At 39.6% G+C, this 23,477-nt stretch overlaps 2 protein-coding genes across 2 annotated transcripts; one reads left to right on the top strand and one right to left on the bottom strand.

Annotated features, from left to right (window-relative positions):
* Positions 1-367: 367 nt before the first annotated feature.
* On the top strand, positions 368-11,923 carry stk17b (serine/threonine kinase 17b (apoptosis-inducing)). Its single transcript, XM_036561880.1, has 7 exons — positions 368-1,257; positions 5,675-5,887; positions 6,008-6,146; positions 6,361-6,487; positions 7,087-7,135; positions 7,737-7,916; positions 10,336-11,923. Exons 1-7 carry the CDS (start codon positions 1,139-1,141, stop codon positions 10,568-10,570), a joined length of 1,062 nt encoding a protein of 353 aa, XP_036417773.1. The 5' UTR covers positions 368-1,138; the 3' UTR covers positions 10,571-11,923.
* A 6,376-nt stretch (positions 11,924-18,299) lies between these two features.
* cunh2orf69 (chromosome unknown C2orf69 homolog) lies at positions 18,300-22,862 on the bottom strand. Its single transcript, XM_036561879.1, has 2 exons — positions 22,220-22,862; positions 18,300-20,550 (listed from the first exon to the last, which is right to left on the bottom strand). The coding sequence occupies exons 1-2, from the start codon at positions 22,463-22,465 to the stop codon at positions 19,843-19,845; spliced, it is 954 nt and encodes a 317-aa protein (XP_036417772.1). The 5' UTR covers positions 22,466-22,862; the 3' UTR covers positions 18,300-19,842.
* Between the last annotated feature and the right edge of the window lie 615 nt (positions 22,863-23,477).

Below are 23,477 nucleotides of genomic sequence, written 5' to 3'. Positions count from 1 at the left end.
GCCCATAGTTTTGGGATGGGCTGTCCAGCAAGCTCATATAGGTGCGACGGTCAGGTGATACATTAAGTTAATATGTCAAGATCCACTGTCATTAATATTGTAGTGTTTATGTTGCCAGATCTTTGTAATTAAGAATTGTGCGAAAATGACTGTGTGGAATGCGTTTCGATTGGCTAGTAGTGTTCCAGCTCCTACACTACGATTGGTTGGACTAAAGCTCGCTTGTGGGCTCGACGGTTTTTTTGCCACACCTATGTTCAGTCAAACCCCGTCCCTATGCGCCGCCGTAGCAGAGTGTTATCTGCGCTATGATTGGCTAAGCAGTTTGCCCTCATAATCTACTAGCCAATCCTGGCACAGGTGGACGGGAGTTGTCAGAATACGGGTGTGGGAGAAAACAAAACCCAGAAGCGGAAAGAAATGCTCGATTTGGAAAGATTAACAACTAACACAAACTAACCTTTACTAAAAGCAGTCTCTCTAACTACTTAACTCTTAACCTCGGAGCTAACTAGTAAAGCAATATCTTTAAAAGTGAAAAAGTTCTCGAGATATTTTCCCCGTCGAAGTTTTCCGAGTGGAAGCGAAGAACGACGAGTAACAAAACCGCGAAAGCGACGTCAGTCTTGACAGTCTACGTGAGGAAATGTACTCACAAAACTGTCAAATATAGGTCTGCGGGAGGATTAAAATGTCCTTTTTAACAACCAGAGACTTTTTCAAACCTCCCTGGCTAGTTTTAGGGCGTTAAGTAGACACGGCGCGGCTAAGCTAAAGCTAATGTAGTGTTAGCCGGCAAATAGAGTAACTTTAGCGCTACAAAACGAGACAGCTGGCTAGCTGGTTAGCTTTACGATGCATAATAAATATAGTAGAACAACTTGTTATTGTGTAAAAGTCGCTTTTAAGTTGTTTTTATGTGGTAGAGCTTACTTGCCAACGTCACAGACCGGTTAGTCTCTGTTCAGTGGGTAACCGGCTGTTTGAAGGCAGTCAAAACTCAACGACTCTGCGTCCAAACAAGCTCGATAGCTAGGTTAGCTAACCTAGCTAACTTCGTCAGAAACTACCGGGGAAACGAAAGTCTAAGTTTTTTGTGTCGGTTTTCCCGTTTTGCCGTCCTCCGTGGCAGGGGCTGATGTCTCGGAGGCGGTTGGAGAGCCGCGGGCTGGCGGCGGGTCTGCTGGGGGACGTTCAGACCGCCATCCTAACTGAGCCACTGGACAGTTTGTACCACATCACCGGAGAACTGGGCAGGTCAGTCACTTACCCACCACTCGCTTTGGTAACTTGTACAGCTTTTCTTTTTTAAAACTTGTCTAATATCTCTCACTAAGTGAAGCTGAAGTCAGCTTCTTGCTCTGATTTTTCAGTTTCACCTTAAATGGTGCAAGCAGTTAACTTAAGCACCTAGTAAGGTGTAACGGGAAAATTCCAGCATGAAGCGGGCGAATAGGAAGCCAACTTCAGCCTCGTTATCGCTGATATATTTTTAACTTCTCGACGTTCTCTAAAGTTTCTTAGAGGTGATCCATTTTGTTTACATCACAACCATTTAATTTTGGTGAGGTCAGTCTTATGATGTCATAATTATGTTGATTTATTTTTTATTTGAGTTCCCTTTTAAAGAGGACCAATTATTTTTTTTCAAAATTTCATTGTAATGAAATAGTTTAGATTCATTCACAATGGTATGGTGTGAAATTCTCTGTTCTACAGAACCTTGCAAAGTCAGAATTGTTCACAGTGGTGGTGATAGGAACCAGGCATCCACCTCTAAAATCTCCCTCACAGATGCATAAAATGGATACCAATATGCTCCCTGATGTGAGACATTGTTTTGCGACTAATTGTTGAATTAAAAAATATTTTTGGATCATGGTGGAGGGGCACATCCAGGGCCAAATCTATTACTTTCAGATTCGCCACTATTTTGCCATCATCAACAAAATACAGAAGACACGAGTAGATTCGCTGGTCATCTTAAATAGTAAATAAAATGTATATATTTGCGTCATAGACATCACTGACCCCTTGTTCCTATCACCACCACTGTAATTAGTCTCTACAATGAACCATTTCACACCAAACCACTCTGAATGACTTTGTTTATATCTAACCACTGAATTACACATAATTCCCTTTTAAGACCCCTTAATGAACAAGAAGTCAGCTGTAAAATGAGCTGTCAAATCAGTTGTCCATACAGTTAAGTCTTAAATGGAGATTTTTTTTAATGGTGGTTGTTTTTTATTATTGGTAAATACAGATTTTGATGCAGTGACATTTTCATTGTATGGTGGAGAACTGCCCAGCTGAAAGGCAGTTCACTGCAGTCTATACCAGAGTAGTAGTACTGATGTCAACCACCACGGCAATAACTGATTCACCACACATGCAGCTACTGAAATGTAGTGTTCCCAAACCATTCTGCTACAACCCAATCAGTCTCCTGCTGGTTTAGTTTTCTTGTCTTTCAGATACTATAATAAACCACCATATTTGACATGCAAACACTTTTTTTGCAAACCATTTTTTTTGATCTTCATGCGCCTCTTATGCGAAGACAAGCTTGTGCATGCAAAGCCCTTTCATAAAGACGTGTTTACAATCAACCCAAGCACATACACATCATACCAGCTCAAAGAGTGAGATGGACGAAGGAAGAACCCAATGTCAGTTCCCCTTTCGCAGCATTCTCGCAGTCCAACTTCCCCCTTTAGTTTCCTTCCTCCTTAAAACCATGGCACGCTTGTGTACATACACATTCGTCTTGCTCCACTCCAATCCTGAATGCTAAAGGAGGACAGTGAGGCCCAGACTAGCCAGCATATTGTTTCTGAACATTCGAATGCATAAACGGTTCTTTGCATGGTCAAATGGTTCTTCTCTGTGATGAAAAGCCTGTTGAATATGGTTCTTTAAAGAACCTTTTTAAAGATGGTTCTACTTAGCATCAAAAAGAACGAACGCTTTTTCAGTACTATATAGAACCATTTTTGCTAAGAGTGTACAGTAGTTCACTGTTCAGGAAGGAGACAGAAATGAGTCTCCTTTTTAAATATGTTTATATCTGCAATAGGCCTGGACGATAGAGCAGTGTAATCGGATATCATTGATGATTGACAAGTAGCCTGATGGTGATATGTAAAAGGCAATAATCACAATGTTAGAAAAGTGAACTGTCAGAGAAACGGACAGCACTAAGTTAATGTTAAACAGCGTGTTAAATATGTTTGGAAACTGGGGATCATGTTTCTTTCAGAAGTGTGTGCCCCAATAGCCATTTTTTCAGAGAAAGAGAGAGAGATCAAGAGAGAAAGAAAGAAGTTTGTTGAGAAGCTACCTATTAGTTCTCTCTGCTACACACTGTAATTCACTGTAATGCTAGCTTTACCGCATGGTTCTTTTGGGTAAAAAATTCTACATGGTTTTCCAATAGCATCTGTAGCTGAATTTGTGAGTGTCTCTGCTATAACAACGGAAAACCCCTTGTTTTTTAACATGTGAAGTACATAGGCATGGCTTTGAAAATTAATTGCAGTCTGAAGTTTGCTATTAGCATGCAAGTTGCCACAAACCCTCACCAGAAGGAGATCATTAGCGCACGCCTGCAGTAACATCTGTTATAATGACAGGTGAAGTAAATTTCAAAAGGTGTAAGGTTACTCAGTATTATATTATTTAATATGTGAGTCTTATTAAAGATTTTAATTAAACGGGAGAAGTTTAAAAAAGGCGTATAAACTAAAAATAGAATAGAAAGTAGATTAAAGCTTCAACACACCACATATATTGGGTGAAAGATGGGTGATATAAGTAATGAATTGATAATATATTGTAAATAATCACTCACTAACTATTTTAAGATGTCACCCAGGCCTAATCTGCAACACTAAAACCTTTAAAACCTTCACTCGAGCATATAAATAGGCTGACAAATCATGTTACACCCACGGGAAAAACATATATACTTGATATACTTGTAAATACCTTTTTTAATGGACATAAATGTTAATTATACTTTATAATAATAAAGTTCAATAAACACCATGTCATTTGTTTGTTTGCCATGTGTTTTACCAACTCCAATAATCACAGAGCACAAGTCTGTAATTATACTTACAGCATTGCACCCATCACTGTTTATTTCTAAATGCTGAACAGTAATAGATTTAACCACATGTGAACTCGAATGTGAAATGTGTTTATATTACAATTACTAGGGTTATGGTGGTGACAGGAACCAGGAGTCACAATGTATACAATGCAAATGTAGCCATTTTATTGGTTTTCTAAAACAATCAGTGAATGTGCACGTGCATTCTTTGTTAAATACTGGTAAAGGTAAATTAGTGTTAAATGAAAAAAAAAACCAATGAGCTTTTTGCTTTAAAACACCTTGCATGTATCTGTCTGCCAAAACATTTTATAAAATGAATATGTTCAAAATCTTATCATAAAACAAGAAAGTAGGCAGTGTATTCATAGAAGACTGCATTCAGTATATTCATAACCATTTAATGTCATAGCTTTTTGTGAGGGCGCTTATAGAGGTTGATGTCTGGTTCCTGTCACCACCACTGTGAACAGTTCTGACTTGGCAAGTTTCTCTAGAACGGTGCGCTTCACACCAAACCACTCTAAACGACTCTGTTTACATCTTAAATTGAATTATGCAGACAAAACAAATTGGTGGAATTCCCCTTTAAACCAGTAAGAGCAGGTGTGTTGGGAGAAAATGTTAAGCAGAGAAACTCAGTCTACACAGCTTGGGAATGTAACATCATGATGCAGTGTCTTATGGGTGATCCACTGTTTTGGCAGGGTTAGCCTGTCATCTAGACTGGTGTTTCCCAACCCTGCTTCCTGGAGGCCCATTGACAGGCACATTTTAGTGCTTTCCTTGATTTAACTCACTTTTTTGGACTGTTTGTGTCTGGTTCTGAGCTGTTAAATGAAATTTCCTTTCCTGTCTGCTTTTCTTGATTTGAAGTTGAAATATGATATGGCTAGTAATATTAGCTGAGGTGAAAATACACCTAGAATTTGGCTGTCTTAAAGACTTTAGATTTACTGCCATAACAATGTAAATTTTAATACACATTTTGTAGGGTTTAATATAGTACAGCACAGTAATTGTGTTATTAGTTTGCGAACTAACTATGCTAGCAGTGTTTGCTAAAAAAGCTACCGACTGTGGATTATGCCAGTAACTAAATAAAATGTGCCAGTGACTGGGTAGAATGTAATATAATGTATTTGTTAATCCTGTGTGGGTTTTGAGAATTTAATCTCTAAATTCTCTTTTGCGAATTTAATCTCTAAAGGCACTCTAAAGCTAGGAAAAAATATCAAGTTTGTTACCCTGCTATTTATTTGGGAGTTTGTATGGATCTACACTGTCGGGAAGGCTAATTTTATCCATATAATGTTTGGCATCCCTGTGGATTCAGTTGGGATATACACTCTTTCGTTTTGATTCACTTTTAAGCATGACGAGTCTGAAAAAAACACAAAAGCTTGCAACGTATCTGTATATGGTTAGCATGTAAACGCTGCCAGTATGGTAGAATGATCATATTATGCAGCATGACGTGACATCAGTTTCCAAGCCCTATTAGGAAAACAAATATAGTGTTGACTATACTGTGACATTGTCTTTCTCTCTCAGGGGGAAGTTTGCAGTGGTAAAGAAATGTGCGGAGAAGGCTACAGGTAAAGAGTTTGCTGCAAAGTTTGTACGGAAGCGGCGGCGTGGTCGTGACTGCAGGGCTGAGGTGATCCATGAGATGGCAGTGCTGGAGGCAGCCAGGAACAACCCCCGCGTGATCAACCTGCATGCAGCCTACGAGACCGAGCATGACATTGTACTGCTGCTGGAATAGTGAGTGTTATGGGGCCTCAAATATGGCACCAGGGCTGTTCATTTCAGAATTTGCTGTCTTTATTTATGAGTGGTCACATTTGAGGTGTGCATTTATGTGTCTGTGTATGTTCCCTCTAGTGCGGCAGGTGGCGAGATTTTTGACCACTGTATATCCGATGAGCTGCTGTCCGAGTTTCAGATCATCCGTCTAATCCGACAGACTCTAGAAGGCATCCACCTGTTGCACCAGAGTAGTGTTGTCCACCTTGACCTTAAGGTCAGTTAGTGCTTAAGCTACCAGCTTCTCCCTTTCACTTGTTCATTACTACATGACCCTAAGCATCTACTTTAATATCATAAACACAAAATCCCATGACTGCACATTGACATTGTACTTTGTTCCACAAAATAGAGTAGTAGTTGTAATGTCTGTTAGTGAGAAGTGTAAACCTCACACATGGCTTCAAGGAAAAGTTTTCTTTGTGTTTCAGCCTCAGAACATTTTGCTGACCAGTTTAAGTCCTCTGGGAGACATTAAGATTGTGGACTTTGGACTGGCACGCAGGCTGGGATCAGCTGGAGAGCTGCGAGAGATCTTGGGTACACCTGAGTACGTGGGTAAGCTTCTAAGTTTCTAAGAGTTTCTAATACTTGAGTTACCAGTTCATTAGGTAATTGTCCTGTACATACACTCCGTGGCCATTTTATCAGGTAACCTACCATATAGGTGCACTTTGTGGGTTTTCAATTACTAACTGTAAGCCCATCTGTTGCTGCACAGTTTATCACCCATCTCAACTCTGTCCATCAATGGAAAACGACCACCATAGGACCACCACTGATTGGATATTATTTGGTTGGTGTACTATTCTCAGCACAGCAGTGATATCACCATGTTAGTGACAGTGGTACTGGTACGAATGCATCAAGCACAGCTTTGATGTTACATTGCTACAAGGCAGTTATTGCTGTATGGTGGTAGACAGAAAGATAGTTGCGTGATTTTAGGATATATATGGCCAAAAGTGGCAGAAAAATATAATGTCACTGCTGCTGGGAAGTGGTGACACATGGTGAAACTTTGCCATGGCTGTTGTGTATGCAAAGTTCCTTCTAGAGTCAGCCTGTAACACCATTGCAACAGATCTTTTCTACCTAAAAAGCTTTACTAGCCTGTATCTTTAACATTGATGTCATACTTTTACATTTTTAACCAGCTCCAGAGATCCTGAACTATGAGCCCATCACCACAGCATCAGATCTCTGGTAAGTTTATAAGCCGTTTATTTAAAAAGCTGTATGGCTGGAGCTGCATGATATGAAGAAAGTATCACATTGTAGTATTTCCTTTGCATGTTGTGATTGCCATATGAATTCAAATGTAGCTGCATGCTTATATTTACATATTGCATGGTAAATGATGTGACTGTTTTTGACAAAACAGTTACGTACATTTGGTAGAACAGAACTTTGACAGGGTGTTCATCTGGAGCATATTAGATCTTATGAGGTCTTAATTAGGAGTGTCAAACTGAGTTCCTGTCAAGCTACAGCGCTGCTGAGATTAGCATTTTCCCTGATCGAACACTCCAGTTTGACTTAATAAAGGAATTGCTGTTAAGCTGATGAGAATCAGGTGGGTTTAATGAGGCAGAATGTTTAACTCTGCAAAGCTACTGCAGACTCACTTTGACGTCCTTGGTCTAAATTATTGTGCTGCACCAAACAAGACAGTTGTTGATTGCATAAAGTTGCAGTGCATCAGAATGCTTATGAACTTTAAGTGAGCCGCATAAGCCATTGTGAGTAAAACAATGTTTTTGTTTACCTTTCTTTTATTTTCTTCATGTGTGTGTGTGAATCTCAGGAGTGTTGGTGTAATCACCTACATGCTTATAACTGGAGAGTCTCCCTTCGCTGGCGAGGACAAGCAGCAGACCTTCCTGAATGTCTCTCAGGTGAACGTGGACTACAGCAAAGAAGCCTTCTCTAGAGTGTCCGAGCTGGCTGTGCATTTCATCAGAAAATTACTGGTCAAGGCACCAGAGTGAGTTTCTCTGTCTGTCTCAATGTTGGGCACAATACTTTGCAAAAGTAGTGATGGCCATATCCCAGTAGCAAAATATTGCTCTAATTATAGCCTGACTAGAGTGATATATCAGTTATCAATCTTAGTGTTACTGAGCTACTGAGGAACATTGCTATAAGCTGGTAGCCATGCAGAGCTCTGTGTTACTCAGCTCATGCAGACGAGCTAAAGTGTTTGTAAAGGTTCCATTTCTAAACACTGAAGACTGCACGTCTTCTAGTTGAGAACAGTTCAGAACTTTATTATGTCTGAATCTTATGATCTTTAAAGGCCATTCAGAACATTGGTGCAGTGTTTCTGTGCCACAATAAAGTTAAACATTTACTTTCCTTTATAAAGTCAAAGGCTGTTTAGATATGGCGTTTTAAAGTCACTCAGAACCGCACTTATATCATACCATCACATGTTTAGGGATTTTCTGATGTACATGTTGTGTAACAATTTCACACCAGTCACACAGCTACATGTAAAAGAATAAGATCCTACCAATTTCATCACCCTAAAGAGTTTCACAAGACTTCTTTTGGTTTACTCTTTGTGGACATTCTGACTGATGTGATCTATTTGAGAATACTGAGCTATGTTTGGACCAGTCCTACAACTTCATGGCCTGTTTATCCAGATTATCAGTCAAAACATTCAAAAATAGCTTGAATAACAAAGGCAGCCTCATTGTGAAACAATGAATACGATCACTACACAAATGCATAAGTGAACCTTTATTTAAGATCATGTGGTCCTGCAATAGAGAAAAGATGACAGCCACAGTTTAGGGACAAATTGAATAATTTTCTCATTGGCACAAATTAGACTTAGTGCCAGTATTCGGTAGTTCTATGTACATTATTGATATTGATATACATTATGATATTAAATACACACAGCAACATTAGAGTGGACCCTTTAAAATAACATCACTGCAGTTCAGATAGACTCTGCTTTCACAACTTCTCACTACATTGTCAGATTCTGAGCGCTTCCCTCCTCTGACCTGTTCAGAGCAAGTCAACATTCACAGTGAGCGCAGACACAACACAAATGTTCATTTATTTGTGGTAAGGGAAAAAATGTTTAAATTTAAGTTTTTTTTTTTTTTTAACTAAAAGGTTAGCTTAGTCACAGTACCATATGATTTTATATGAAGAAGATTCACTTATACATTAGTGATTGTGTTTATTTTTGTTTTATTTTATCTAGAACCATAATGAAGCTGCTTTTGTTTTTGGCCTTTTTTGGAGCTGTGTTAGCTTGATACTAATTTAACTTGGGGAAAGCCTTTAAGGTGCTAGTAGAAATTACCATTATTGTAGCAGTGCATAAATAACACCTTGTTTAACTATAAGAACTCTAACTTCTACTAGGCCTGTATCATAACTGTAAACACAGAGAGCATCATTGTGTGGAGTCTTTATTATTATTCTTATTCATATTTTTTATATGATTGTTTTATTGTTCATATTGTGCATATATAACGACCTATGTGACACTGCTTTTTAAAAATGGGATTGAGAATGTAGTTATAATGTGGAATTATCATAAACTGAGTGTGTGAAGTTGTTTTTTTTTTTTTTGCCATCTTGCCCACCCCCTAGCTTGAAGATGCTAATACTGTTTTTAGCTGCCCAACATATATTTTCTCATTATCAACATTAGCTTGTCTTCGGACACCAAACATGTTTTGGCAGATTGACTATATTATTGGTTGTTGACAAAAGTATGGAAAATGATTTTTGGCCAAGCTTACTATTTAAGCAAACTTAAGCACTAGCAGATACCAGACTAATGTACCACTGCTCTCTTAAAGGGAACTCTGACTGTCATTTATACCTCAATATGCTGTGCATGTCCAGTACTGTTAAAATGTGTTGTATAAACCATGCAAAATACTTTATTGTTAAAAATAGACAAAATCCTTCTACTAGTAGGTTGCCATCTTTGTTGTGGCATCATGTGCCTTCTTTTGTGTCTACTGAGTGAGATAAATACAGACTTTCCAACTTTACTTTCACATTACCCAGTGGAAAACCATTTTGTAGTAAACAATACATTTCCATTTGGTTAATACATCATATTTTAATAATTTTTTGACACCATTTTAAGGCGCACAAGTCTGAACAGTCAGTCTTTTACAGAATTTCTGTGTTTTTGTCATTATTGCACACTAGATGAAAAGGCAAAAAGAGGGTATCACACGCATAACGTAAAAATAAAATGTTTAAATATATCACTGTGCTTTAGATCTAGTTCCCCACCAGAAAAGTCACTTCAGATTGTAGAAGTTTGTCAGAAGGGGCAAATCTGGGTTAAAATCAATCTAAATGGTGTAGTGCAATACCAGTTTACACTGCCTTGGACTCTTTACTCTGCCTTTTAACAGAGACCGCCCCAGTGCCGCGGACTGCCTGAGCCACCCCTGGCTGTGGCAGCAGTGTCCAGGCTCTGAACCTGTTCCCCCAAGCCCGCGGACCCCCCGAGAGAGGAGTGGTGGCAGCAAGTGGGCTGCCCCACTCGAGGATGCAGAGGACAAGGAGAACATCCTGGACTCGTCGCCGCATGCCAAAAGGTTCCGCTTCGAGGAGGACATGCAAGCTGCAAGAGAAGGAACCATTTAACAGTTTTAAAGTGGAAAGTGCAAAAATACACACATCCCTTCTTTTTTCCTTCTCATTCTTTTTTTCTTTTATCCACCTATGTATTAAACCTGGCACCACCAGCACAAATTGCTTCTCTCCTATTAATCTTAAAAAAAATTTTCCAGCCACACCAAAGATGTTCTGTTGGAGATACTTCTAAATCACTGGGTTATATTCATCTCAATGTTTGTGCAGGTTTCTTTCTGTTATATGTGATTTTTATGTTTTATTGTCATCCAGTATCTGCTTTTTTCTGTGAGAAAATATTTATTTGAAGATTATTCCAATGAGGTGCCTGTAGCGTGTTTTAAAGTAAATGAAAAAGCTGTTAGGCCAGTATTAGGCAATGTTTTAATAGTGCACACAAAAAAGGGACCAGAAATGTCAGGTTTCTTCCAGTTTTTCAGACTGAGCACTCTGGATCATTGTATGCTGGATGGCAGGGCAAGCTATAATTATGCTTTTAGAACTAAACAGACCATTGTATTGGATTGCTCCTTCTACCTTCTACCTGTTCTCTGCAAACAAAACTGCCTTCCTGTGGCTCAGCGCTCAGCTTATGTGTGTGAATTTATGTGTATTCTGCCCGCAACATCAGCAGGCTTTACGAGGATGTGACTCAAATCAAGTCACACGCCGCACCCCAGGTTGTTCAGATGCATTTTCTCAGTCATCACTTCCCCTTAGTCACTAGTGTCTGTGAAGAAATGCCTTAAAGCACTTAATCCCTTGTCATTTGCATGCCTTGGTGAAATGCAGAGGGAAATTGCAGAAAGAATGTACTCTTTCGTCTGTGCTCATATTTGTAGCTCTTTTATAAAACCAAGAGCAGTCTTTCAACTTCTGAACTTGTGTTACTTCTTTAACTCCATCTCTGTAGAGCAGAGCAGTTTGATTAAGCAAACAGGAGATAGGTAATGCCGTATGGCAAACAACTAGGCATGAAATTATAGCTCTGTGCACTTGGCTGGCATACATCAGGTTTTTTTTTTTACCTCTCAGACAACTTCTTACACGCAGTGTCTCAGGGTTAGCTCTGTAGCCGCACAGTTCATTGATGCAGGTTTCTCATGCCTCTGTTTTGCTTCATACATTTGTACTATATCCTCCAGAATAACTGCTGTGTGAGTTTTCTGAATTTGGATCGACATGCACAGTGAATTTGTTTGTGCATGGCAACACATACAGATCTTTTAATATTTTTTTAATCTCAGCATTGAGCAACTCCTTTTCTACACTCTTGAAAAAGATGGTTCTTTAAGGGTTCTTTAGTAAAGACCATGGTTCTATATAGAACCAGTGTCTTAACCAAAGAACCATTTGCATGCTTAAAGGGCTCTTTGCATGGTAAAATTGTTCTTCAAATTAATGGAGAATGTGTTGTATATGGTTCTATGTCAGATGTTTTTTTAAAAAAGGGTTCTGTGGTCACGATGTCAAGCTTCTAACAGGAGAAGAACCCTTTTTGGTGCGATATAGAAGCATATACAACACATTCTGAATATTCAATCTGAAAAACCATTTCATGATGCAAAGAACATTTAGGCGTGCAGATGGTTCTTCGAGTGTTCATGGTTCTATATAGAACTACTGTTCTTACTAAAGAACTATCTTTTATAAGAGTGTATTTAAAAGGGCAGGGGTGAAATGAGGTTTCCAATGTTCATGGTGCCATTCTTTTGATTAAAATTATTGAGGTAAATGTTGAAGTTCTGAATAGTGATGAACAGGGACATGTGGGGCAGCAATGGATATTTGTAAGATATTGGCTGCTGGTATTGGTGCAAAGTTGGAAATGATATGCTGATGTTATGAAAGTGAAGGGAGGTTCAGTTGTGAAGTTAACGTAAAGGCATGTTAATGCGAGTTCTTGAACAGTTATCTGTGTAGGATGTTGTTGCAAGTCTGGGTTGATCTGTTGAGTTTTGGTCTTGGAAGGTCAGCACAGTTTAGTCATTTTTAAAGCTCAAAAACTAGAACTTGGTCATTAGCGTTGGAGTTGAATCAGATGTGTTTGAGCAGACAAATCTCCAAATTGGTGGACTGACTTTCTAGGTCAAAAACTGGATACCCTGACCTAGTCGATGGTGTTACCAGCCAATTTGGTTGATACTTGGTGATGCTGTTTGACCGAAATGAATCGGGTTTCAGTGTTACTTGTCAGAATGTAGTATCCCAAGGCTAAAGAAACAAAAGCGATACAAATGTGGAAGTGATAAACATCACAAAAGATCTCATCTCATCTTTTATCAGCATGGTGCTGTTGAAGTGGGAGTGTTTTGAACTGGAAATGTTAGTAATTCGGGCTTTGAGGTTGAGCCCCTTTGCTGTATTTGCTCTGTTGGTGTAAGAAGGTTTGAAGAAGGCATTTGTGTTTGTTTGCTATTGGTTTTCCTTGAGATGTCACCAGCCTGCACGCAGAAAAGGGCCATTGTCTCCAAGACAGGCGTCTCCTGTCACGATGCAGTTGCTGCATGCTGTCATCTTATAAAGGCCAAACTGAAAAAGCACCTCAGCTTTGTTTTGTTGAAACTGGAACTCAGCTAGTCTGTGCCACCATATATTGAGATGTATGTTTATTTTGAGATTTGATAACTTTTTATATCTATGTTGGAATTAAAATATATTTAAGTGGTTTGTAAATTCATTTTTGTATCTAGATTAAATGGGTCTAAAATATATTTTAATACAGCTAGCAGTAGGTGTTCTGTATTGTTTTATTGTGCCATAGAGAAAGAATTGATATAACAGACATACGGGTTTTGGATGCTGTCGAAGTTGACAGTATACACCAAATTCTGTGATTGATCATTCTTCAAATAAACATGATCAAATCCTTTTACAGTTTTCATTTTATTTTGCCATTCTTCTTTCCTGTAATTGATTTGTGCTTAAAAGTTTCAGGAAATAATGGCTAGAGGTAGTAGAGGTGGGCGATATGACGGAAGTACAACGTCAGGTTACAGAGACATTTTCTTGATGCACAGTATGTTCAATATTAAAAAAATCACTTTCCAACTGCATGTTTGACTAAAAAGAGAGCATAATTAGTCCTGTTTAATTAGATTTAGTGCAAAACAGTGTGTGAAATGTTAAATAGAAATCATTGTTACTTATTAGATTGGTAGACCAGTTGAAACCACAAGCTGCTGGGCCACAGATTTCTAGAATTACTTTACGCTCCAATCTTACCCACCACTGACCTTCTATTGTAAAAGTAACTAACTGACCAAGAATCAAACATAAATGACGTGTTAAGACAAAAAGGCCTTGTATTTTTATGTTGAAACAGCAGCTTGAGTTTGGTGGCGCTGTAGCACTGGTTGGACCAGTGCTCAGTAGTCTTTTTACAGTGGTTCCTGCCAGTGTTGGCTAACTATGTTGTGAGGAGAACCCAAATACTTTTATTTACCACAAGAAAAAGCAAGAGAGGATGAATCCCGGTCAGCCTTTTCTGCTGGACAGAACATTTAGCATACAAATCTACCCCACAGCCACCATATGTTCTACTACACACTTGGAAAGGAAGAGGTAAGGGAGGCGTATTCAGTTGGTTGGAATCTTCAACCTCACCGCTAGATGCCACTAAATCTTACACACTGCACCTTTGAGTTCTGACAATTGGCATCTGTAGAAAAAAGATTATTCAGTTGCTTAGTTATGAGAGTAACTGACATTTGGCCTAATCTAGGCAACTATCCAGGGTTTCATAGGAATGGGCATTCTTGTTTGTATATATATGGATATTGAGCTTATCTTTCAGCGGCTTTTGCACTAGGCAAAGGTAGGCAGCTGCCTAGAGCTCCTATGAGCCAAAGACTCCATGAAAAAACAGATTAGATATACTGTAAGTGTTGATGTTCAACAACCTATTATGAAATATTTATATACACATTTTAAAATAGCTGTTTGCAATTGTTGCGATTCTTTTAAGTAATTACAATGCACCTCGTCAGCCCCAACAATGGTTGTAATATACTATTCCATGTTGTTATGTGATAAAAACTGACGTTGTGCATACTGTAAATAAAAACAAAATACAATGGTGTATAAATCATTTAAGTCCTATATTTCAGAGAAAGTAGTACAAAGACAACAAATCAAATGTTGAAACTGAGATATTTTATTGTTTCTTGCAAAAAAAATGCCCATGTTGAATTTGATGCCAACAACATGTCCCAAAAGGCTGGTAAAGTTGTGTAATGTTAAAAAACACCTCGTTATTAATTCGCAACAGGGTAGTAACATGTTTGGGTATAAAAGAGCATCCCAGAGATGAGGAGGGGTTCACCACTCTGAAAGACTGCACGATCAAACAATAGTGCAACAATTCAAGAATAATGTTTCTCAAAATAGCAAATAACTTTTGCTTTTCATCATCTACAGTACATAACATCATTAAAAAGATTCAGAGAATCTGGAGAAATCTCTATGTAACAGACAAGGCCAAAAACCAGTATTTGCTGGCCATGATCTATGGGCACTCAGGCAGCACTGCATTAAAAACAGACATGATTCTGTAGAGGAAATCACTGCATGGGCTCAGGAACACTTCTGAAAACCACTTTCTGTGAAAACAGTTCATCACTGCAACCACAAATGCAAGTCAAAACTCTAAAATGCAAATACGTACATAAACAGGATCCAGAAACGCTGCCACCTTCTCTGGGCCCAAGCTCATTTAAAATGGACCGAGGGGAAGTGGAAAAGTGTCCTGTGGTCCGACAAATCAACATTTGAAATTCTTTTTGGAAATCATGGACACTGTGTCCTCCGGGCTAAAGGCCACTCAGCTTGTTATCAGTGCACAGTTCAAAAGCCAGTATTCATGATGGTGTAGGGGGGCATTAGTGCACATGGCATGGGTGACATGCAGATCTGTGAAGGCACCATTAATGCTGAATAATATATACATGTTTTGGAAACATATGCTCCCATAAAGGCAATGTCTTTTTCAGGGAAGGCCTTGCTTATTTCAGCAAGACAATGCTTGTTTTTCAAAGAATCTGAGTGCTAAACTGGCCTGCCTGCAGTCCAGATCTGTCACCTATTGAAAACATTTGGCACATTATGAAATGAAAAATACAACAGAGGAGACCCTGAACTGTTGAGCAGCTGAAATCCTATATCAAAGAAGAATGAGAAAACATTTCACTTTCAAAACTACAGCAATTGATCTCTTCGGTTACCAAAAGCTTAGAGTTAGTTAACAGAATAGATGATGAAACACAGTGGTAAACATGCCCCTCTCCCAACTTTTTTGGAACATGTTGTTGGCATCAAATTCAAAATGGGCACATATTAAAAAAAAAAAATTTTCCCAGTTTCAACATTTGATATGTTGTCTTTGTAGTATTTTCCTTTAAAAATATGGTTTAGATGATTTGCACATCACTGCATTCTATTTTTATTTACATTGCATCCAAACTTTTTTGGAAATGGGGTTGTATAATAATCTTTCAACAATCTCAATGTGAGAATTATTTGATACATCAACTTGATTTAAGACAATTTCACATGCTAAGATAGCACTTTTGACTGAACTAATTTAAAAATTTGCATCCAGGGGGCCCCATTCCTGTCTGTTGCCTAGAGCCCCAGAGTCACCTGGGTATTTAAAAAATGCATGTGAACTCCCAGCTTGGCAGACAGCAAGCAAACAGACTCCTCCAGTACGTAATATTCAGAGTATGGGCTGAAACGTTTACTAAAGGATACACTGAAAACTGAAATAAAGAATTTCTTGCATGTCTTGAAAGCTTCAAATGTCAGCATTTAAACTGGAGTTACTGCCATAAGTAGTGTTGAACTCTGTGAGGGAAACTGAATGTATGCCAGTTAGCTTGGCCCTAATACAACATTCCCATCGGTGGCATGTCCAGACTAGAAAGATAGTTTACAGCCAAAAGCTGCGAGACAACATGCACATGTAATCATGTTGCATCTTGAAATTTGTAGATGCTGAGGTTTCCGCGTTCTTGCTCGCTACGTCACTGGTTTGTGTTGGTGGTTGTCAAATAAGGAAATCAGGTCAGCACTGGAGAGACATCAGTATTACAGAAACATCTTAACTCTAAAATCTTTTCTGTTTAAATCACCATGACAACTTCAGTTAGGACTGAATGTACCTATTACATTTCTACCTTTTTAATCTTATCCATTAATTCCAAATACAAAAACAGTATTACAAAAACACTCTAACTGGCCTAAATCTCCTCAATACTTTTCTAACTTTTTAATATAAACCCCAACAGTCTGCAGCTGTTACAGGCAGCATAGTTTTCTATTATCATCATTACAAAACATTTATGTACATTGCAAAACGTTGATTCACTTTGTTTGTTAATGTTGACGAAAACTCGTCAAATAACATGCCACAGTGATGGTGGTAAATAATTAGGAGAACGTGTCCGTTTATTAGGAGGAATAAGGTTAGTGCGGTCAGCTAAAGCTTTTGGGAAATGGAAACTGAAAGTGAGGAGCGGTGACACTCCGATAAACAGCAGGTGGCGCTTTCACAATATTGATAACTTCCAGGTTAATGCAATTGATGCTAACCATACATTAGAAGACTTTGCAAAAACTTTCAGAAGACTTTTTAAGACTAAAGTCTGACACCCTGTCACATATAAAAGACAAGAGTTTTAGTCACAGACTATTTGCATGAGCCAAGACTAAAAACTTACATACATACATCATCTAAACCGCTTATCCTTCTGGGTCACGGTGGGGTGCTGGAGCCTATCCCAGCTGTCACTGGGCGGAAGGCAGGATACACCCTGGACAGGTCGCCAGTCCATCGCAGGGCAGACAGACAGACATACACAGTCACACACACACACTCACACTCACACCTAGGGGCAATTTTAGCATGTCCAATCGGCCTGACTGCATGTCTTTGGACTGTGGGAGGAAACCGGAGTACCCGGAGGAAACCCACGCAGACACGGGGAGAACAGGCAAACTCCACACAGAAATGACCCTGGTCGCCCGGCCGGGAATCAAACCCAGGCCATTCTTGCTGTGAGGCGACAGCGCTACCCACTGCGCCACCGTGCCGCCCAGACTAAAAACGTAAAGACTAAAAATCACACAGGTGATTTTATCAGAACATCAAAACGGGGAAAAAGACTTAAGATAGCTATCCTTACCACCTTACACCAAATGATCGAGATGACAGGAGCGCACCACAATTCTAGTAAAACTCTCATGGTTTTATTTGGACATTATACATTTGTCTGTGACAGTGAAATCTTTTGAAAGGCCAGCATCAGTTTTATGACTTTTACATCAGTATCGGTATCTATACCTAACATTTTTTACACGTGTTTACGTTTCAGCTGTGCACAGATTGTGTAGTAACAGGCATGACAGTTAATGGTCGACTCTGATCGAGTAGTTTAGGATTTCCTCAACTTGAGATGCTGTAAATTCTTTAAGATTTGCTTTTTTAATATGAATTTGTGAAAAAAAATTATCCTGACCTTTCAGATCTTAACTTAAGACCAAAAGATAGAGATTTTCTGTAATACGGCTCCTGGTTCACAAAGCATTTGATGTAATCCTGCCTGCTTGTGGATGCAAGACAAGAATTGATGTCATTTTTCCTTAAAAGCACCAGTTCAGTCAGCGCCAAAGCCCATATTATGCCAGTTCTGCATCTTGAACAGCTCTGCATAGAGAGTGAAATACAGCAAAGAGCCCCATGTGTAATAATTTAAACTGATTTTACTTCATCATCAAGTAACAGAACATAACGAGCAATTCTGAATTAGGGAAAAATAGCATTTGCAAATGTGCGGAATGATACAAAACATGAAATACATTCAATGAATTCATTGTACTCAAGCAGGAAATCCAAAATTGTCTTGCTTTCTATTCCTAGAATCCTACATAAAGTATATACTACACGTCTTTTAAACGAGTGCCTAGTAAACAGCCATTTAGTCTCAGCCAGAGAAACCGTTGTAGCTCTATAATAATTACAGACATAATTTTGGCATTCAAGCAAAGAGATTACAGATTTCTATTTCATTAAGACAGTCAGTGAAGAAACAACCAGGCCAAATCACAGGCCATATGCTCATGTTAAAAAGTGCATTGGTCTCTAATCCAACAAATTTAGTGAATGATTCATAATTTAACCTGCAATAAGGTCATGAATGACAACAACAGAGCAAAACTGCATGCTAGCATTATATTCAAGGACAGCATCTGTCCAGCTGCAACTATTTTTTACAGCAGTGATAATACTGAAAAGCTTATCTAAGATAAGTATCCTAAGGCTGAATCCCTAACAGCTCCCTACGCCTTATGCAATGCACTATGTAGGCCGTGAAATAAAGGCTTCTGCACTCAAACAGTGCATTATATGTCAAACAAAAAGCCATTTATATTCAGCCACAAGCTGTGTAACTCTCCAGTTAACATTTAATGCATTATTCGGTTATAGAAGCCAAAGTTTTATGACCCGTGCAGTGCAGTACATAGGGAGTAGGGAGCTGTTTGAGATTCACCCAAGAGAACTAACCCAAAAGCATTCTTCAGCTTTTTGTGAGGCAGAGTTTTACATTCAGGTGCGTCACAGCTGAAGAACAAAGGATGTCTGTGCATGAAGGCAGCAGAAACAAGGATAAACTTCACAATTAAGTATTTACATTTAAGCTGAGCTGTTAGCACATTTAGCTCCACATGTTGGTATATGTGTCTTTCAGGCATATGCGGAAAAAGTCAAACAGTTCCAAAAGTCTCATTTCACAGTCATGTGATAGTATTATGCAAAGTATTTGCTCTTTATGCAGAGATTTGGTCTCAATGCCTTGCTTTTTAATTGTCCTTATTTGAGGAAGCAGCCTTCGTAAGAAGCTGTAGCTGTGCAACACGAACAATTCTCTTGTGCTTGGCGGCAAAATACATTCCATGTCAAAGCAAGTTCAGCGAAAAATCGAATTTACACACATTTCCCCTTCGTCCAAATGTGATCACTCAGCCAAGACATGTTTGTGTTCAGAGTTTGCAACTTTAGCTTTGCACTGGAGCTAAAAATAAAACTGTACCTTGCCTGTGCTTCAATTTGAACAAGCTTCATAAGGCTTTGTGGGCCTCGTGGCTCCATTGCAAAACTAAATAAGCAAACTAAGGACACCACATATGTCTTGGTGGACTGACTATTTTTGGGTATAATTTGGTAAAATTCAGTTTTTTTGCCAAATCATTGCTTTAAAGCTTAAAAAAGAGGTCTGGGACAATAATCAGAACTCCTTTATGACCCGAAAGTGGTTTTCAATGGACGCCGGCTCGTCCTCAAAGTGCAACTTGTGGGTGATGCAGGTGTTGAGCTCCTCAAGTGTCTTAATGAAACACCGGTGCTCCCGACCCACCCAAGCCCGCATGGGGTCCCGCACTTCGTAGGGCGTGACGTGGGCATGCACGGCCACTCCGCAGGCTGCCAGTTCTCCGAGTGCCCGTTTGTCAGTCACCCATGTCTCGCTTCCTCCAGGGTGCCCACCGTCCAGCCAGTACATATCTGAGATGCTCTCAAGAAACAGCCTCAACTCCAGGTCGACCCTGGCACCCGCCAGCTCATACACAATCTGGTTGAGCACCACGCATCCCTTGCTGAAGCCCACCAAGGTCAGGGAGAAACCCTGAGGGAGAGGTGCAGCACCTCCTAGAGGTGGCAGAGGGTTTGGGAGGCCCGCCCGCTCCATGCCATGGCCCAGGAGGCCTCTCAGGTGGCGCAGGGCCCCATAGTCCGGAGAGTGCTCTGGAGCTCCAAACAGGTTGCTCTCCACGAAGTTCTGGTAGCAGCTGAACTTATGTAAGTACATGCGAGATGCGCGGACCACCCAGATGTGACAGCCAGGGAAGCGGACACCCAGCATGACGGCCACACGCTCCAAGTTCCAGCACTGCCAAGGGGCAGCTTCGGGCTGGAGCGCCATTTCTTGCTGGAAGTTCTGAAGGAGAGGGAGAGAGAAGTTTTACACCTCTTACATGTACTTTTCACTAAATATTGGTCTAAATCATAGTCCTTGGGCCTAAGTTATAGTTTTTGCTGCTCATTGACTTCAACGCAGAAAAGACTGTTAAAGGGAAATCACAATATTTCTTACATTCAGACATTCAGAATGGTTTGGTGTGAAGTGCTTTGTTCTAGAGAAGCTTGCAGAATCAGAGTTGTTCACAGTGGTGGTGATAGGAATCGGACATCAGAACAGTTCAATCATCTAAAAGCTCTCTCAGAAAGTTATTACATGAAATGGTTACAAATACGCTGCCTGAGACGTTGTTTTACAATAATGTTGAGAATGTTTCGGCCTAAAATTTATTTTTGAAAAACATTAATCTCATGCTTGGTGCAATTAATTTTTTTCAGATTTTTCACTATTTTTCCATTATCAACATTCCACATAAAAACTCAAGAAAACGTGTAGGTTCACTGGTGGTTTTGGATAGTCAATAAAGTGGCTATATTTGTGCTGTAGACATGGTGATCCCTGGTTCCTATAGCCTCCGCTGTAAAGAAATCCAAATCTGTAGGCTTCTCTTCACAGTTAAAAAAAAGATGGTTCTTCAAGGGTTCTTTAGTAAAGGCAACGGTTCTACTTATAACCATAAGTTCCATATAGGACCATTTCTTTCAATGGTTCTTTGCACGCTGATATCATTCTTGAGACTAATGGAGAATGTGTTGAATATGGTTCTACATTGCACCAAAAAGGGTTCTCCCAGTGTGACGATATCAAGCTTGTAACAATGTAGTGCTATATAGCCTATATAGAGCCATTTTCAAAAAGGCAGAACACACTATCCATCAATCTGAAGAACCATTTACAGATGAAATGGTTTGTCTTGACTGAAGAACCTTTAAAGAACCACATTTTTTAAGTATGTACAAACACTCCGAATGACTTTGTTAGCATCTCAACCACTGAATTTTGAAGCATTTAAAAAAAATAATTTAGTGCAATTTCTCTTTAATTTTAAGATGCTATTTATTCTAGAACAACATGTAGGAGGCCAACTAACGTATACACGTATCACCACAACCAGAGCTAAACTAAACCACAGCTAACTAAAGAACACAGAGCAGATGCATAGTGAGGGTAACGTTAAACCATAATATATCCCTATGGTAATATAACACTAACCTGGGACGGAAAGGTGCGAATAAATCTGTTATTACACCAGTTTTTAATGCTAGGGTGCCAAAACATAGACAACGAGGCTGAAGTTGGCTTCTTATTTGCCAGCTTATTGTTCGAATTTTCCTGTGTAATTGCTGCACCATTTAAGGTGGAACGGAAAAATTCGAACAAGCGCGTACACCGAATCTAATCTTGCTAGCTATATCAAATGATTCGATCCGAAATTTTGTCAGGTTGTGGGTCAGAAGTGTGTTCACCTCAGCTCCAGCACGGCCTTAAGACTCTTTTATAGGTAAATAAATCAATATAACGTTAATTAGCCTACCGGTGTATGCGTTAGCGTTACTAGCGTTCGTGCTAAAGCGCTAGCGCTAACGTTAGCCGTTTGCATCCAAAATGAACGGCGAATTAACGCAGATTGGTGTAGCAAAAATGCAAAGAAAGCCAAAAACAACAGCAAAATACACTAAAAACCAACCTGGATGTCCCCGGGGAAGAAGACGACATGGTCGTTCTGGCTCCGCGGGCCTTCGGGACTCAGCAATAGCAGGTCGTTGAGGCGGTGCTGCTCGAAGCCCGGGACCGAGGCTAGCCGCAGGAGCCGACGCGGAGGAGGAGCAGGGCTCCCCGTGGGCTCCATCCCGCCTCCTCCCGAGGCGACGCTCGACATATGAGCCACGGCAAAAAGCGACAACCCGGCAGACAGCGAGCGGAGGCTTATCATGGGCGGTAACGTTGGCGGAGTGAAGCTAAACCCGTCTACACATCATCATCGCTGCTCCGCTCCGCCTGGCTCTCCTGCAGAAGCCGTCCTAACCAGTAGCTGTGAAAACGGTCTGTTCGGGACATACATTATCATCTCACTCCAAAAATAGCTCGTTTAGTTTGTTGTTTATTTTATACAGTAAGCGCCATTTGTTGAAAATGTATTGTTTTTTATTTGTATTTTTACGCCGCTAATCGGCGCTGTGAGATAAAACCTAAACAAACCAGTCTAGTGGTCTAGTCTAGTCTTATCTAGTGATGGGGAGTCGATTCCAAAGGAGCCGTTTCTTCTTCTCCATCGTGTCTGGGAGTCAGGGCCGAAACGCTTGGAGTCGACACTTCGACTCCGTGTTTTTTCATCAGCCACGTTTAAATGCAGCCTGATAATCCGTTAATAATCCAACTAATAGCAAAGTCAGAATAGAATACGTCCATGTATACACCTCAATCGGAATAGACTAGTCGACAAGTAGTATTGAGGCCATTCGGAACACAATTCCTATCCGATTAAACGAGGTGGGTAATCCTGTAAATAATCACGTGCTGCTCGTTGTCATGGTAACGTCTACACTAAGTGATGCTCTACGCACGTTACTTGTGTGCATGTAAACGGAGATTTTCCATCAGATTGTTCTGGAGAGTCTTAATCTATAATCGGAGTATAACCAGTTGGACTGGCAAAAATCTTTGCATGTAAACATAGCCTTTGTAATCAGTTCAATCCCGTTTCCGCCACTGGAGAAACAAATATAGCCATTTGGTAAGTGAAAGTTTTCCATAACTATGACGTAATACTCATAATTATGACTTATTATCTCATAATTAGGATTACTATGATTTAGTATCTCATAAATTAAGATTCTCTCACAAATATGAGAAGTCAATATTATGCGATGCTAAGTCTTAATTATGAGATATTAAGTCCTAATTATAAGTTTGATTCTCATTATTGTGAAATGCTATGTCATAAT

The sequence above is a fragment of the Colossoma macropomum genome, unplaced genomic scaffold (assembly GCF_904425465.1).
Source record: "Colossoma macropomum unplaced genomic scaffold, Colossoma_macropomum, whole genome shotgun sequence".
NCBI classification, from domain to species: Eukaryota; Metazoa; Chordata; class Actinopteri; order Characiformes; family Serrasalmidae; genus Colossoma; species Colossoma macropomum.
This window is presented reverse-complemented; position numbering and strand designations above follow the sequence as displayed.

Coding starts and splice junctions, on each gene's coding strand:
- stk17b (XM_036561880.1), top strand. CDS start 1,139: ATGTCTCGGAGGCGGTTGGAGAGCCGCGGGCTGGCGGCGGGTCTGCTG. Junction 1,258..5,674: donor ATCACCGGAGAACTGGGCAG/GTCAGTCACTTA, acceptor TTTCTCTCTCAG/GGGGAAGTTTGCAGTGGTAA. Junction 6,147..6,360: donor TTGTCCACCTTGACCTTAAG/GTCAGTTAGTGC, acceptor TTTGTGTTTCAG/CCTCAGAACATTTTGCTGAC.
- cunh2orf69 (XM_036561879.1), bottom strand. CDS start 22,465: ATGATAAGCCTCCGCTCGCTGTCTGCCGGGTTGTCGCTTTTTGCCGTG. Junction 20,551..22,219: donor TCTTCCCCGGGGACATCCAG/GTTGGTTTTTAG, acceptor CCTCTCCTTCAG/AACTTCCAGCAAGAAATGGC.